General features: G+C 35.7%; 1 protein-coding gene across 1 annotated transcript; it reads left to right on the top strand.

Moving 5' to 3' along the window:
• The first annotated feature begins 1118 nt into the window (after positions 1–1118).
• On the top strand, positions 1119–12009 carry LOC129882021 (TSL-kinase interacting protein 1). The gene is given in 15 exon segments (XM_055956133.1): positions 1119–1140; positions 1143–1314; positions 5894–6210; positions 6321–6403; positions 6517–6564; positions 6690–6799; positions 7265–7349; positions 7455–7731; positions 8291–8425; positions 8524–8675; positions 8774–9012; positions 9098–9425; positions 10664–11071; positions 11157–11288; positions 11417–12009. Coding segments are annotated over 15 exon segments (2727 nt in total). The 3' UTR covers positions 11636–12009.
• Positions 12010–12594: the final 585 nt, after the last annotated feature.

The following is a 12594-nucleotide window of genomic DNA, read 5'->3' as shown; positions in this document are numbered from 1 at the left end:
ACTTCATATGTATCAAATACAATACACACGACATGCAAGTATACACAACAACATACACGCATGTATATCATTGATAATATTGTGTGTTTGTCATGTGTATATTTGTGTTATTGTATGTCTCTCTATGTCATGTCTATGTCAATTGTATATACATTCCCACTCCGTATTACATAGATATATAAGTATGCATCAAAAGAAAAAATGGTGAAAGTAACTTCGAGAAAAAAAACCTTCAGTAATAAAAGGAAACACAATAAAATCGATAGGTGAGATGGAGACAACAACAAAAAAAAAGACTCTCCTTAATGTGCACATTCACATTAATTGGGTAAATAGACTCAATAGTATGCGGATTAAATAAAAAGATCGAGTAAAATCATACATTTATGTAGAGGGTTTAGGGTTAGGGTCATGATAAGTATATAAGCGATTTGTATTTCATCTTTTAATATATTTATCTATACTATTATAATGCATAAAGGTCCTTAGCAAAATATTATTCACCTTTTTTAACCTTTAAAAGTAAAAACTTTATTATACCTTATTGTTAAGTAACGTCGAAAAATCTCATTTTGTGTAACGATTAATTTGGTGTGATCAAATTGTTATCTTAATATATTTTTCTCTGTAATTATTCTTTAATAATCTCATTTATCCTTTACACTACTTTTTTTTATAGTAGTTCCATATTGTACCATATTTTTTTATAGATTTATCATTCAAATTGTAAATGTGTAATATTATGTTACTTAAATTTTATTATACCTTATTGTTAAGTAACGTTGGAAAACCTCATTTTGTGTAACGACATTTGGTGTGATCAAATTGTTATCTTAATATATTTTTCTCTTTAATTATTCTTTAATAATCCCATTTATCCTTTACACTATTTTTTTTATAGTAGCTCCATATCGTATCATACTTTTTTTATAGATTTATCATTCAAATTTTAAATGTATGATATTACGTAACGATGAAAAACAATATAATATATTCATAATATTATATTCATTATCAAATAATACTACCATCCAAATAGAATATTAATATCGACTTGAATTTAGAATTAGTCAAACTTTAATACGGATGGCGAAAAACAATTCAAAGGGGAGATTTTCATGTGTAATTTTCCTCATATTGTACCTTTTGTTCCTCTCCTTTTCCTTTGCTTTTCAATTTCCTCTCGGACCAATTGAATCCATTCGTAATTCCAATCTACTTTCCTCTTTCCACCTGCTTCTTTCTGCCGGTGCCGACTTGCCGCTTGGATTCCCCACGGTGTTCTTCTCCGCCAACTTCTCCGGTTGATTCACGGTAACTGTCTAACTCTTCGTACTCCGAAACCGACCTGAATTTCGCGAATTTTCTCTATTTTTCCTGTTTTATTTGCTCAATATTTAGATTAAAGAGGTTTAGTTTGATTTTTTGTTGCTGATTACTATGGATATAGAATTATATGGTACATTCTTCCTCAGGAAACTTGTATCTGGTCCATAGAAATTCGAAATTGGTGATTTTAGACGTTTGTAATATTCAATTTTAGTAATTCGAGCATCATATTAAATTTTTGTCTGGTTAATTTTAGTACTTCAGCTCTCCTTTTTGTTTTTGTGTATCGATTTATTGTCTGTTTTGATGAGCTAATGTGGTATTGATAGAATTTGCTTGATTTCTGATGGATATAGCTGAGACTACAATGTAATAGAAAATGAATAAATCTAGTTATTGTGAGCATCAAAAAGACTAAATTAAACTGAATATGTTGCCAAGCTTTAAGTTTTTTGACGAAAATGTATTAGGGAAGTGTGTAATTAGAGAACTATAAACATGGAATATGGATGAGAATATCTTGGAGCTTTAGTTTCAGTTTAAACCGAGCACGAGAAAGTAATAGCTACGTGATATGCCTACTTGAATCTCATGAATTAAGCGTGGGACTAAGAGTAATAACTCCAAAAACCTTTTGCCTTGGATTCTCTCACTACAAATCCCTTTATAACGTCTAGTGGGATTGAAATCTTTTCTATTTGAGTAATTAATTAAGACAGATAAAAGAATAATAGCTTTACAATCTTGTAACGTGGAAGGCGAAAAGCAATTACTTCCCTTGTTCCATTTTGCGTGACATTGATTCTTTTTTTAGTTTGTTCCATGTAGGATGATATTTTTTTATTTTTAGAAACAATTTAGTTGTGAACTTTTCATTTTACGCTTAGTGACACAGTTGTATAGCCACAGAAGTGTCATGGCATTCTTAAGACGACAAGTTTCGAAAGTCGTTCTTTCTCTCTTAAACTTTGTGCCTATTGCTTTGTCAATCACCTTCCTATAAAATGAAATAGAGGGAGTACCTAACGGAGGAATTAGTTATGAGAAGTTAAAGCCTTATTGATCACAGTGCCACCGTACATGTGTTCGGTGATCAACCTTAAAAGCTAGCTTATGAGGTGAGTATAAGGAGACAAACAACTCATCCCTCCACCGATGTCAATGTCGGACAATTGGCCCAACTGCACAGATGATCGGTTCATGCGTTGGTGGGAGGAAACAAGTACCCTGTAGAATTTTGAGGTGCACACATGCTTATTTAGAGTTTGACATCGCCATCATTAAAAAGTAACATAAAAATCAAGTACCTAAAAAGCTTGTTAAAAAAGTAATTAAAATATATTTAAGTGAAATTAATGAAGTAAAGATCTTGCAAATTAAGTTCGAAACCAATTTAAAATTTTGATTTTGATGCAAGAGTGCAGTCCAGTTTCTAGTTCAATATAAATGACTAGCATTGATCGCTAATTTTTTTGTTCTAAAATGTAGGAAGTTCATTAATAATGTTCGCTCAGCAATTAATCTATTTTCCAATTGTATTTGTTATTTTTGAACAATTGAATCGAGGGTTTGGAGGAGAATTTGTCATTCAATCTTGTGAACTAATCGAAACCAAAATTGGAAAAAGAGATACAAACGGAGAGGAATAACCAATTATTAAGACAACCCATTCTTTCTATCTATTTTTTTATCGGTAAAGAGGTAGTCTCGCGGTAGTCTCGCGGTCTTTTCCAAGCAGAAGAGGGTATTGAGAAGGAAGAAAGATCCCTTTAAAAGCCGTCAGCCAACTACATATCTTTCTTCTCTATTTAAAGATGGACAGATGGGACCCCGCTGAAATTCATTCCTCGTATCATCTAGGAGTGAATAGGACTTACGGAACGACAACTGAATATCGTTTGAAAAAGGTTGCATCAAAAGCCATGAGCATTTCTATTTGATCTTCTGTATACCATCTACTTCTCTTCGAAACATCTTGTGTTCCTTTCTTTCCACATTGCCACCCTCCTAGAATAGAGACGCAGGTGATGATGCGTACGCCTTAGCCCCTAGCGCCTCGATACCTACACTTAGGTGCTGGATAAGTGAAGTGAATCGTACAACCTAAACTTCGCCTAGTTTCAGAACTTAAGCATGCTTAAATGAGCCTTTAACACTATTGGTTCCTGCAATCTTTTCATTAACTGTAGGGGAATGCGGTACCTTTGTAAATCTTGCTATGTAAATACCAGTTCCTTCTTAGTTCTTTTAATCAACAAATCTTACTTAGAGAAAACAAATCATGACACATAGGCTTCAGATATGAAGGAAAGTGATCCAAAACTTTTTAGATCATGAGGAAAGATAATTTGTCCACTGCTCCAGGGTTACAAAACAGTTAGACAAAATTAGAAGGAACTTGGAGAAGTCAATAGCAGACAACATTAATACCATTTGATAAAGGGGATGAAGTGGTAAGATATTTGAAAAAGGAGGCATTTGTATTAAAGATCAGGTATATGAAGATTCAAAATAGAAGTCTTCTATAGAAATGGCTATAGAGGTTAAACCACTAAGAAGATTGTTTTGTGGGTAAATGTTGCAAATACTAAGTAATCATAGAAGATCACTGGTGCACTAAATTGTTTCTCTACTTATAGAGTGGAGCATTGGAAATATATTTTAAATGTTTTGGGAGGAAATTAAAAGAATCATATATGTTGAAATATGGGGATGGTCTGAAGATAATTTTTTCGCACCATCGATAGCTTGGTCTCACTCGTTTGAGGGAATAGTTCCTAATCCCTTCAATTTTACTTCATATTCTGAAGCTAACATAGCACAGTGCAAATAACCATTGTTGGACATCAGAGAATTTGTTATGAGTGGAAGAGTGAGAGCTTAATTCATCTATTGAGGAAATTGGGAGGAGAAATGTGTTGCAAGGCTTCATTCCATGGGGCGGAAAAGTAATGGTAAAGGTTTTCTTTTTCTGTGAAGGCATGTTCTGGCAGAACAAATAGACCATGACGTTGCAATTGCTTTGAAAACACAGAGCTGTCTCCCCCCCCGAAGTCTCTAGCGTTAGGTGGAGAGCTAATGAAGCATGCCTAGCAAGAGATATTTGTTAGGAAGAGGGGGTTCTGGCTTCTGGTTCACAGGAGATCCTAATCATGGATTATTACACTTTGGTTCCAGTCAACAGCGTACGTGTTACCATGTGATCTTTTGGCTTCATCTTGGTGCATATTTATAAGTCGATACTTTCGCATTGTAAAAGAGAAAGAAAATGTGTTCCTGCATTGTGGGTAAGGGAACTGTGGTATATGTTCCTAAACCTACTAGGGATTCATTGGGCCATATGCATATTTGAGTTGGTTTGGGAGGCAGACACAAAATCTATACTATTCCCAGCATGGCAGCATCATCTTGTGGATTTTGTGGAGGGAGAGAAATCAGAGATGTTTTTGTTGGCATATCAATTTCTGCTCATATTAAAGTCAACGTGTTTACTGACTCTTGCCTTTTTCTGTAGTTGTAAATATGTTAACAATGTGGATGCTTTAATTGACCTTATTAATTCCTAACATTTTTTAATAAGGGACCTCCTGCATGTATTTATTCCATACATGCTTTTATTCTTTTTTTGTCGAGAAAGGTAACATTACATGCTTTCTTTATTCTTAAAAGGAAAAACCGATAGTTTGTGCACAGAGGAATTATGATGTAAAGGTAAGACATGAATTCTGCAAGTTTAAAAACATTTATTATTGAATAGCACCTCTGTATGTAATTTGATAGTTTCTATAAACAATTTGTGACTTTACTTGGCATAATAATAATAATAATTTGTTACTTTATTGCTACCTTACCTTCTAGTCCTTTATGCAGTCAAGCTTTTATTTGCATAATGAACTAGTTTTCTATATAAAAGGAATGTTAATTTTACTTGATCTTCTCAGAAATCTTTTTCTGTGCTCATGTGTGCATGCACACATATGTACATATAAATATTTTGATAAGGACACATGTACATACATATGTATAAAGTTTATGTCGTGAACCAACATGATTTAAACTTGTTGCAAGTTGTCCCAGTGTGCATTGTGGATTTGTGAATATTTAGTTATCAATTTTACTGCTTTAAAACTTTCGCTTGAATATTTTAAGGAACACTTGTGAAAGGTTGTTGAAGTATTCAATATGTATGATGGAGGACAATTGAAAGAAAAATAAACTATTCACTTGTGGGTAATTGTAATTTGATACTCTTTTTTCATGCATGATAAACTTTTGTAGATCTCTATAATATTGTATTTCGGAATTACTTTTAGTTGCTTCAGGTTCTTTTGTAGATCTCTATAATATTGTATCCCATGAAGGTTCTTTAATAATGGTGGGTTTTAGTAAGTTGTCATATTGTGAGCTTGTGCTAATGCATGGATCTATACAGAGTAGTATTTTGATATATAACTAATAAGAGATCGATGTTACTTCCTTTTTCTGCAAGACTGACTATATGCGACTTAATCAATCTTAAATTTCACTGTTTGAATGTTGAGTGGTCTTTTATTTGCTTTTCTAGGTACTTTTTATCTGTTGGAGGTTTGAGAAATATCTTCTGGTGTTTGCAGTTGAAAATAGAATGCAAAGCTAGTGCTTCGGATGACTTCAACATGCAAATGGTACAACAGGTCTCCTTAGAGTGTGACACATGCCTCCATCCCGAGACTTTTATGTGCAAGGATGGGCTTTCTGGTGTAACACAACATCCTGCAGCGGCACTGTCAGTGATACCCTCAAACGATCATCCTGCTTCACAGCAGTCTGTGCTGACACATGATCATGCGGTGACACAGCTGGTACCATCCTCCCAAGACCAGGTCATCCTACAGCAGCCAGGTACGTCATGGAAATAAATGCTATATCTTAGCTGTCTTACACTTATCGTTCTCTAGTTGTGGAAGGTTAACTTGTCATTTTTGCTGCTGGGATATTAATTACTAATGCAGCCAAAAGACAGCCACGTCAATGGGCTGCATGGACACGTCAGGAGGAAGAAAGCTTTTTCTCTGCTCTGCGACAAGTTGGGAAGGTAATTCATTGTTTTGGTGTATATATAGGCATAAAGCTAGCTTCCTCTTTTGTTTTTATTTTTCTTGTGCGATCGATCAACAATTACTGTGGTTGTGGCACTTTCATTTTCAGAATTTTGAGAAAATTACTAGTCGCGTGCAGAGTAAAAACAAGGATCAGGTGATATATGTTGGCATGTATTTATTTATTTAATTATCCACATATCTTTTCTTCTATGCTTTTTCCTTCACTTGTCTTTTCCTGTTTGTTTTTTTTTGAACATTTCTATTCCTTTGATTTGGCAGGTCAGACATTATTATTATCGTCTAGTGAGGCGTATGAACAAGTTATTGGGCCCAGAACTTTGTCTTGATGCCAAAAATTCCAAGGATACTAATGCTGCAATGTTGCGATGGTATGTGGGAGCCATTACCTAGTCATTCATCTCTCTCCCGGTTGTTTCAAACTGATGAAACTATTGACTGGAAATTTTTTGTGCCATATCATTAGCAGCACGATCCTCTTTTGGTCCATTTTTTATGACATAGAAGCATGCTATGCATTAAATGTAAGGATGGTGTTTTGTAGTTAGAAATGAAGTTATGAGATCAATGCTTTCTTTTTTTAAGCTTTTCACATGTAGTATTATTGCTGTGATAATTATGTATTACAGGTATGCCACACTTGTATGTCTTTTCCCTGGTGAAGTAAACCAGCAATATGTCCTATTTGTTGGTTTGGAGAAGTAAACCACGGACTTTATCCTATTCACAACAAAATCTATTATGTAAACTTGGAGCGAAATGTAGCTCACTTGTGACACTTGTACATGCTAAATAGCTACTTCTAATGATATAGCTAACTTTTGCTTTGTCTGTAGGTGGTCTTTACTGGAAAAATATAGCTGTAAAGCTTCAAAGCTTCATTTGAAACCGCGGAGATTTAAAATATTTATTGAAACTTTGGTCAGTCAAGAGCTCAGCTTTTATTCCTTTATAACGCTCCATGTTTCAGCATGATTTCTTATATTCTTAGCTGGGACTGAACTACGTTATTATATTGTCATAAAGGAGAGTCAGCTGTTGAAAGACCGGAAAAAGAATGTAAGAAGGCGTCCTTCTCAAGGAGAAAGTAGTTCTACAGCTGCTGCATCTCCTTCAAGTCATGGCAGAGTGTCAACTAATGATAGTCGGACAGTTAAAGTGGTTCTTCTTGACAACCAGGACGTACAAAAATTTGGATCTGGAAAAGGCTCTTCTCTAAAACGCCATGTCACTATGGGTGTCAATAGAAGCAATGCAAAAGTAGACTCTTCTGTGAAAAATGCTAGACATCGCCGAAGGACAGGTTTGTTATTTATAAAGTTCATGAATGAATTGCATTTGTTGCTTCTTTGGCTTTTATGCTTTCCCTGCATCTTTTTGCAAAGCTTATGCTAGAGATATACATTGCTTCGTATTGGATATGTTAGGGAATAAGTGGTTTGTAAAGGTCTTAGGCTACTACTCCCATTCCGTATGTTTTAAGTTGGTTGCTCAGATTCTCTTACATGTACGAAGAATTATTCTTGGTATGGACTATTATATAACTATGAGTAAAGATGTTTACTTTTACATGGGAATATTTGTTTTGTTCTTCTTACACTACTTCCAGATGGCAATATGGCATCACAAAAATATCTGACCGATATGTCATTGCAGTGGCAAGCCAAAACATTGTCTTCCTCCCACCTTCCATACCTTAACTGACATGTTCAGAGGAGTGTTAATAGTGACATTTCTATGACTGATATAGTCTGCCTTACTGCTTTGGCTTTTTTCTTTTAATTGTTCTTTTGTTTTTCATTTTCCTAAATAACAAAGCTACTCTGAGCTCAACCCTCGGTTGTATTGTCTCTGGGTGGCAGGTTCTGCATCAACAGCTGCATATAAAAGGTGGGAGAAGGCTGCAATTGCTGGAGTTTCATTGGTAGCTGATGCTGCGGAGCATTTGGAACGGGCAACTATTGATAAAGATGTCGGACTGGTCCAGAATTCGCAGGGTGAGTAGTTAGTTGAAGCTTTCTTGTTTCCATTGAGGGTTGTTGATTCCGTCAAATGCATCTAACTTCTAGCTATCCTTTATATGAATAACTTGCAGGTATAAATGGTTTTGATCATGTTGGCAAAAATGTTCATTCTTTGCCGACTTTATCCCAAAATCTGGTAAACGAGACCAATTTACAGAGTTGTATGAAACTCAAGCTCCAGCTGTTTCCTGTTGATGAAGGAACTAGAAGGGCCCTGGAAATGGTAGGTTAAGTAAATCTCTTTGCCATTCTGTGATTAACTGGTTATGATATTTGATGTAAAATTTATTTGCTATCACTTCTCTTTCCATTCTGTGTTAGGATAATCATAACCCGTACTTGGAGCTCACTCTAAGTAATCGAAAAAAGATGTCATCCGTTTTGGAACATCTCAATCGTAAATGGGGAAGTTCGAGCATAGCAACTGGAGAACTGGTGCTTTTTCCTTACCATGTACAGATGGAAAGCCTGGTGCAATCCCTGAGATGGACCAAAGATACTACACAAAGTGCGGCTGAAGTGCATAATCTGATTGGAAGCCCTCCAGTTTTCCGTCTCAGGTCCGTGTTTTACGTTTTCTTTTTGTATCCTTCAGAAGTTATCTCTACAATAGTTGTGGGACTGATTTATTTTTCCTTCTTTTAGATATGGTTGGTTTCCAAATGCTGAGCTTGGAACGCCTCTTGAACTATTGTCATCTATCATTCCATTTATGCAAAATATTAACCCTAACATCACAAAAGAAAATAATGCGGAAATACTATCATCCCCTGGTAAACTTGTACGATTTTCCAAAGAACCGCTAGCTTCTAACCCAAGAATGACAGTGACATCCTCCTCAATCAAGCCGTCTGGTGAGTCAAACTTGCAAGCTAGCATGGGTCTAAATACCTACACTTATGATCATGATGAAACTCTGCCATTGGATAGAAGGGAGAACGGGGATGCAACCACAGTGGAACAAACTGAGATGGTATTTTTTTTCTTTAGTTTCATTCTCATTCTCATTCTCTTTCTGGCTTCATTTGCTTTATAGGAACTTGGAAAACTGGCAATTCAGTTAAATTCCTTTTGGCTCTTTTACTTTCAGCTAATCCTTGTGTTTGCTTTTGTTGTATGCATTTTTGAGTGATGAATAAAGTCATAGCACACCTTTTTGAAACTTACTGAGTTGTCCTTAACATGATGAACTTCAGCTAACCTGGTTTTGTCAGCTTTATACGGGCTATTTCTATTCTTCTAGTATGCGGATTTTGCTCTAGGTGAGATATGTTGAAGACCGCCTTATCTTGATGATGCAATAGCTTATGAAGGAAACAATTTTAGGTACAGATTTTTAACGAGATGGTTAGCACTGGGTTTTGGTCTAAGGTAGGAATCAAAGTAAAATCTGCTGGAAAATCATTTTAAAGGAGATAAGGACATCCATAGAAAGAAATCGCCTATTTTGAAGTTGCATCCCAGGAAAAATCATTTTTAAAGGAGGGCACTGATCATGAAAATTTGCTGATATGAATCAGGGAGCGAATTATTAACAAAATCGGCCCAAGTAGAAAACCAGCTTACTTTAACCTTACTGCTCAAGAGAGAGTGATTGAGGGGATCTAGGGATAAAGTGTTATTCCCAATTTAGACTGGGCCGATCCTCTACTGCTGTCTTGAGAGGTTTGTCCCGTGAAAAATATTCACGAGTTAATTTTTTACAGTCTAATTTATTCGAAAGATTGCCCAAAGGCTAAAAGCCTGAGTAGTTGATCCGATATCTCTAAAATGATAGGTAAAATCCCGACTGTAAAATTACCCATTGCAGAAGGAACAAGATTTACACAATAAAAAATATCCCCTTTAGGTCAGCTATTAAAGAAGTGAGTCCTCAGTGCCCGAGCTAGGGAAACTTGAGATATTGTAGTCATTTTCACTTAGCACTTGTTTGTCTGATTGGTAAATAAAGCTATCAATTTACAATTCATGCCAATACAATGATTGTGTAAAACATGTTTTTACTTGCTGGGGGAGAAACTGAAGTTCTATCATCAAATGTTCAGGTTGAAGCAAATGGATTTTGAGGTTCTCCCTGTATTTTTTTTGTGTGTTAAAGGGAGTCATTTTTTCTTTAAAAGAATGTTGGATCGCATATCAATCAATAAGTTGCGAGTTGCTCATTATTCTATTTCTGAATTTTTACTTGCTTCCTATTAGCATGATATGCAGGGAATCAAGGCCAGTGCTTTGTCAGCAGGGGATTGGGAAGATAGCTTTACCAACATAAGTGTGGGAGACCTTCTCTTTGATGCACCTGATGATGAGGAAACAGACTGCATTGACTCAGCTTTGCGCGGAAGCTCTCATTTTCTCCAACAGATGCCATTAAGCTGTGACTCGTTTGATGCAGCGATTGCTGCTCATATATATAAACATCAAAGCAAAGCTGATTCTCAGATGGCTCTTCCACCTCAAGCATCTTCCATTTGGAACGCTGAAGATACATGTGATGCTTTTGCATTTAAGAAAAACGTTGCTTTCAGTGACAAAGCACAGCATTCATCCAGCAATGTTGGTGCAGAGAATTCCCAGCGGATTGCTCAATCATCTTCCCTAGTATCGGATGCAGGAATCAAGGTTTATGTCAAACAGAATCTCATCAAGCATCACTTTGTGCTTCTTAGATATGGAACATATACATCATTTTTATTTTCTTTTGCAGGATTTGCCTGGGAACATGGAATCCTTTACCGGTGAACCTGCTCATGATAACCCAGTGGATGAGTGTCAATCGGATGCACAAGCGTTGGATGGTTCTGCAAAGGATCTGAATGAGCTCTCTGGCATATATTGGGTAAATCATTTCTTACTTATCCTGCCTTTCTGCTATTAGTGATGCTTGCAGTAGTTATATATACAGCCATCTAGTATGTCGGCTTTGAGGGCATGTGTTTACCAAATTCCCTTTTTTCAACCCTGCAGACAGACTCTTTAGGACCGCTAGAATTGGATGCACCTTCATGTAGATATCATAGTGAAGACATAACTCTCAGTGATAGTCTTGGTGGTTTTAACCGCCTCATAGTTAACAGTCTGGATGCATTTCAAAATTGCTCATTCTTTGGGTTGGACAAGAAAGATCCTGGATCTACTGTTGAAGCTGTAAAAACTTCAGATTTAAAGATCGGCACTGAAGTCTGAGCTTCTCGACTGTGGAACTGGAGTAATCACGGTTTATTTGTTAAAAAGACTTAGTTCGGCTAACTTATAGGGGGTGTCACAACAATCTCAAGTCCAGAACTTCTTGCATGCGCGCAATGCTCAAGTATGCATGACACTTGAAAAGAGAAAAGGGTTGAAATGGGACAAAGGTTCTCTCTTTAATGTACAAAATATAACTCTTGAGAAATATTTCAGGTGTCTGGAGACTGGATGTGTACATTGTGTAGAATTTATGTGCAGCATGTGAAAATGCCATTTTTTTTTTTTTTTGACTGATAGATGTTGCAAATTCTCAATTTTGGCATTGATATTACATTATCGATAACAAATATAATGTGCAATTTTATAATTGACATGGGGAAACCAAAATTTCAAAATATGTTGCCATACTTCAATTTTGACTTTTTTTTTTCTACTCTCTACTAGTTATTTTACAAAAAATTCGTGAAAGTTAACTCCAAATAATGTTTCTAAACCATACATTATCCCCAAAGGATGTGGTGTCTTAGATGGGGTTGTTCCCTCTCTTACTCAAAGGTTTCGGTTTCGAGTCTTGGAATTTTTTAGTAGAGATCACTTTTCTTGAATGAGTTTTACACGGTTCGGATTGGTTGGTTCTAATGTGGATATTGAACACAAGATACGTAATTGAAAAAAACAACTATACAGTTAGCTGTCACTCCTTGCTAGCTATAGAGCAAGGACATTTACCTTCTTGACGAAGTCAGAATTTAAAGTTTTTATTGAGATAAGAACTTGTTCCTTCTTACATTTTCCTGCCTGAACATATGGATAACAAAATCTTGGATAAGAAAAATATGAATTTGTTCATGAGGATGATTATTTTTTTACCCTGAATAAATTTAATATTGAGATAATGTTCAACTGACTAACAAGAATTTGTCTGAAATAATAAAAGACAAAAATTAGCCGGCAGG

The sequence above is a fragment of the Solanum dulcamara genome, chromosome 3 (genome assembly GCF_947179165.1).
Source record: "Solanum dulcamara chromosome 3, daSolDulc1.2, whole genome shotgun sequence".
NCBI lineage: Eukaryota > Viridiplantae > Streptophyta > Magnoliopsida > Solanales > Solanaceae > Solanum > Solanum dulcamara.
This window is presented reverse-complemented; position numbering and strand designations above follow the sequence as displayed.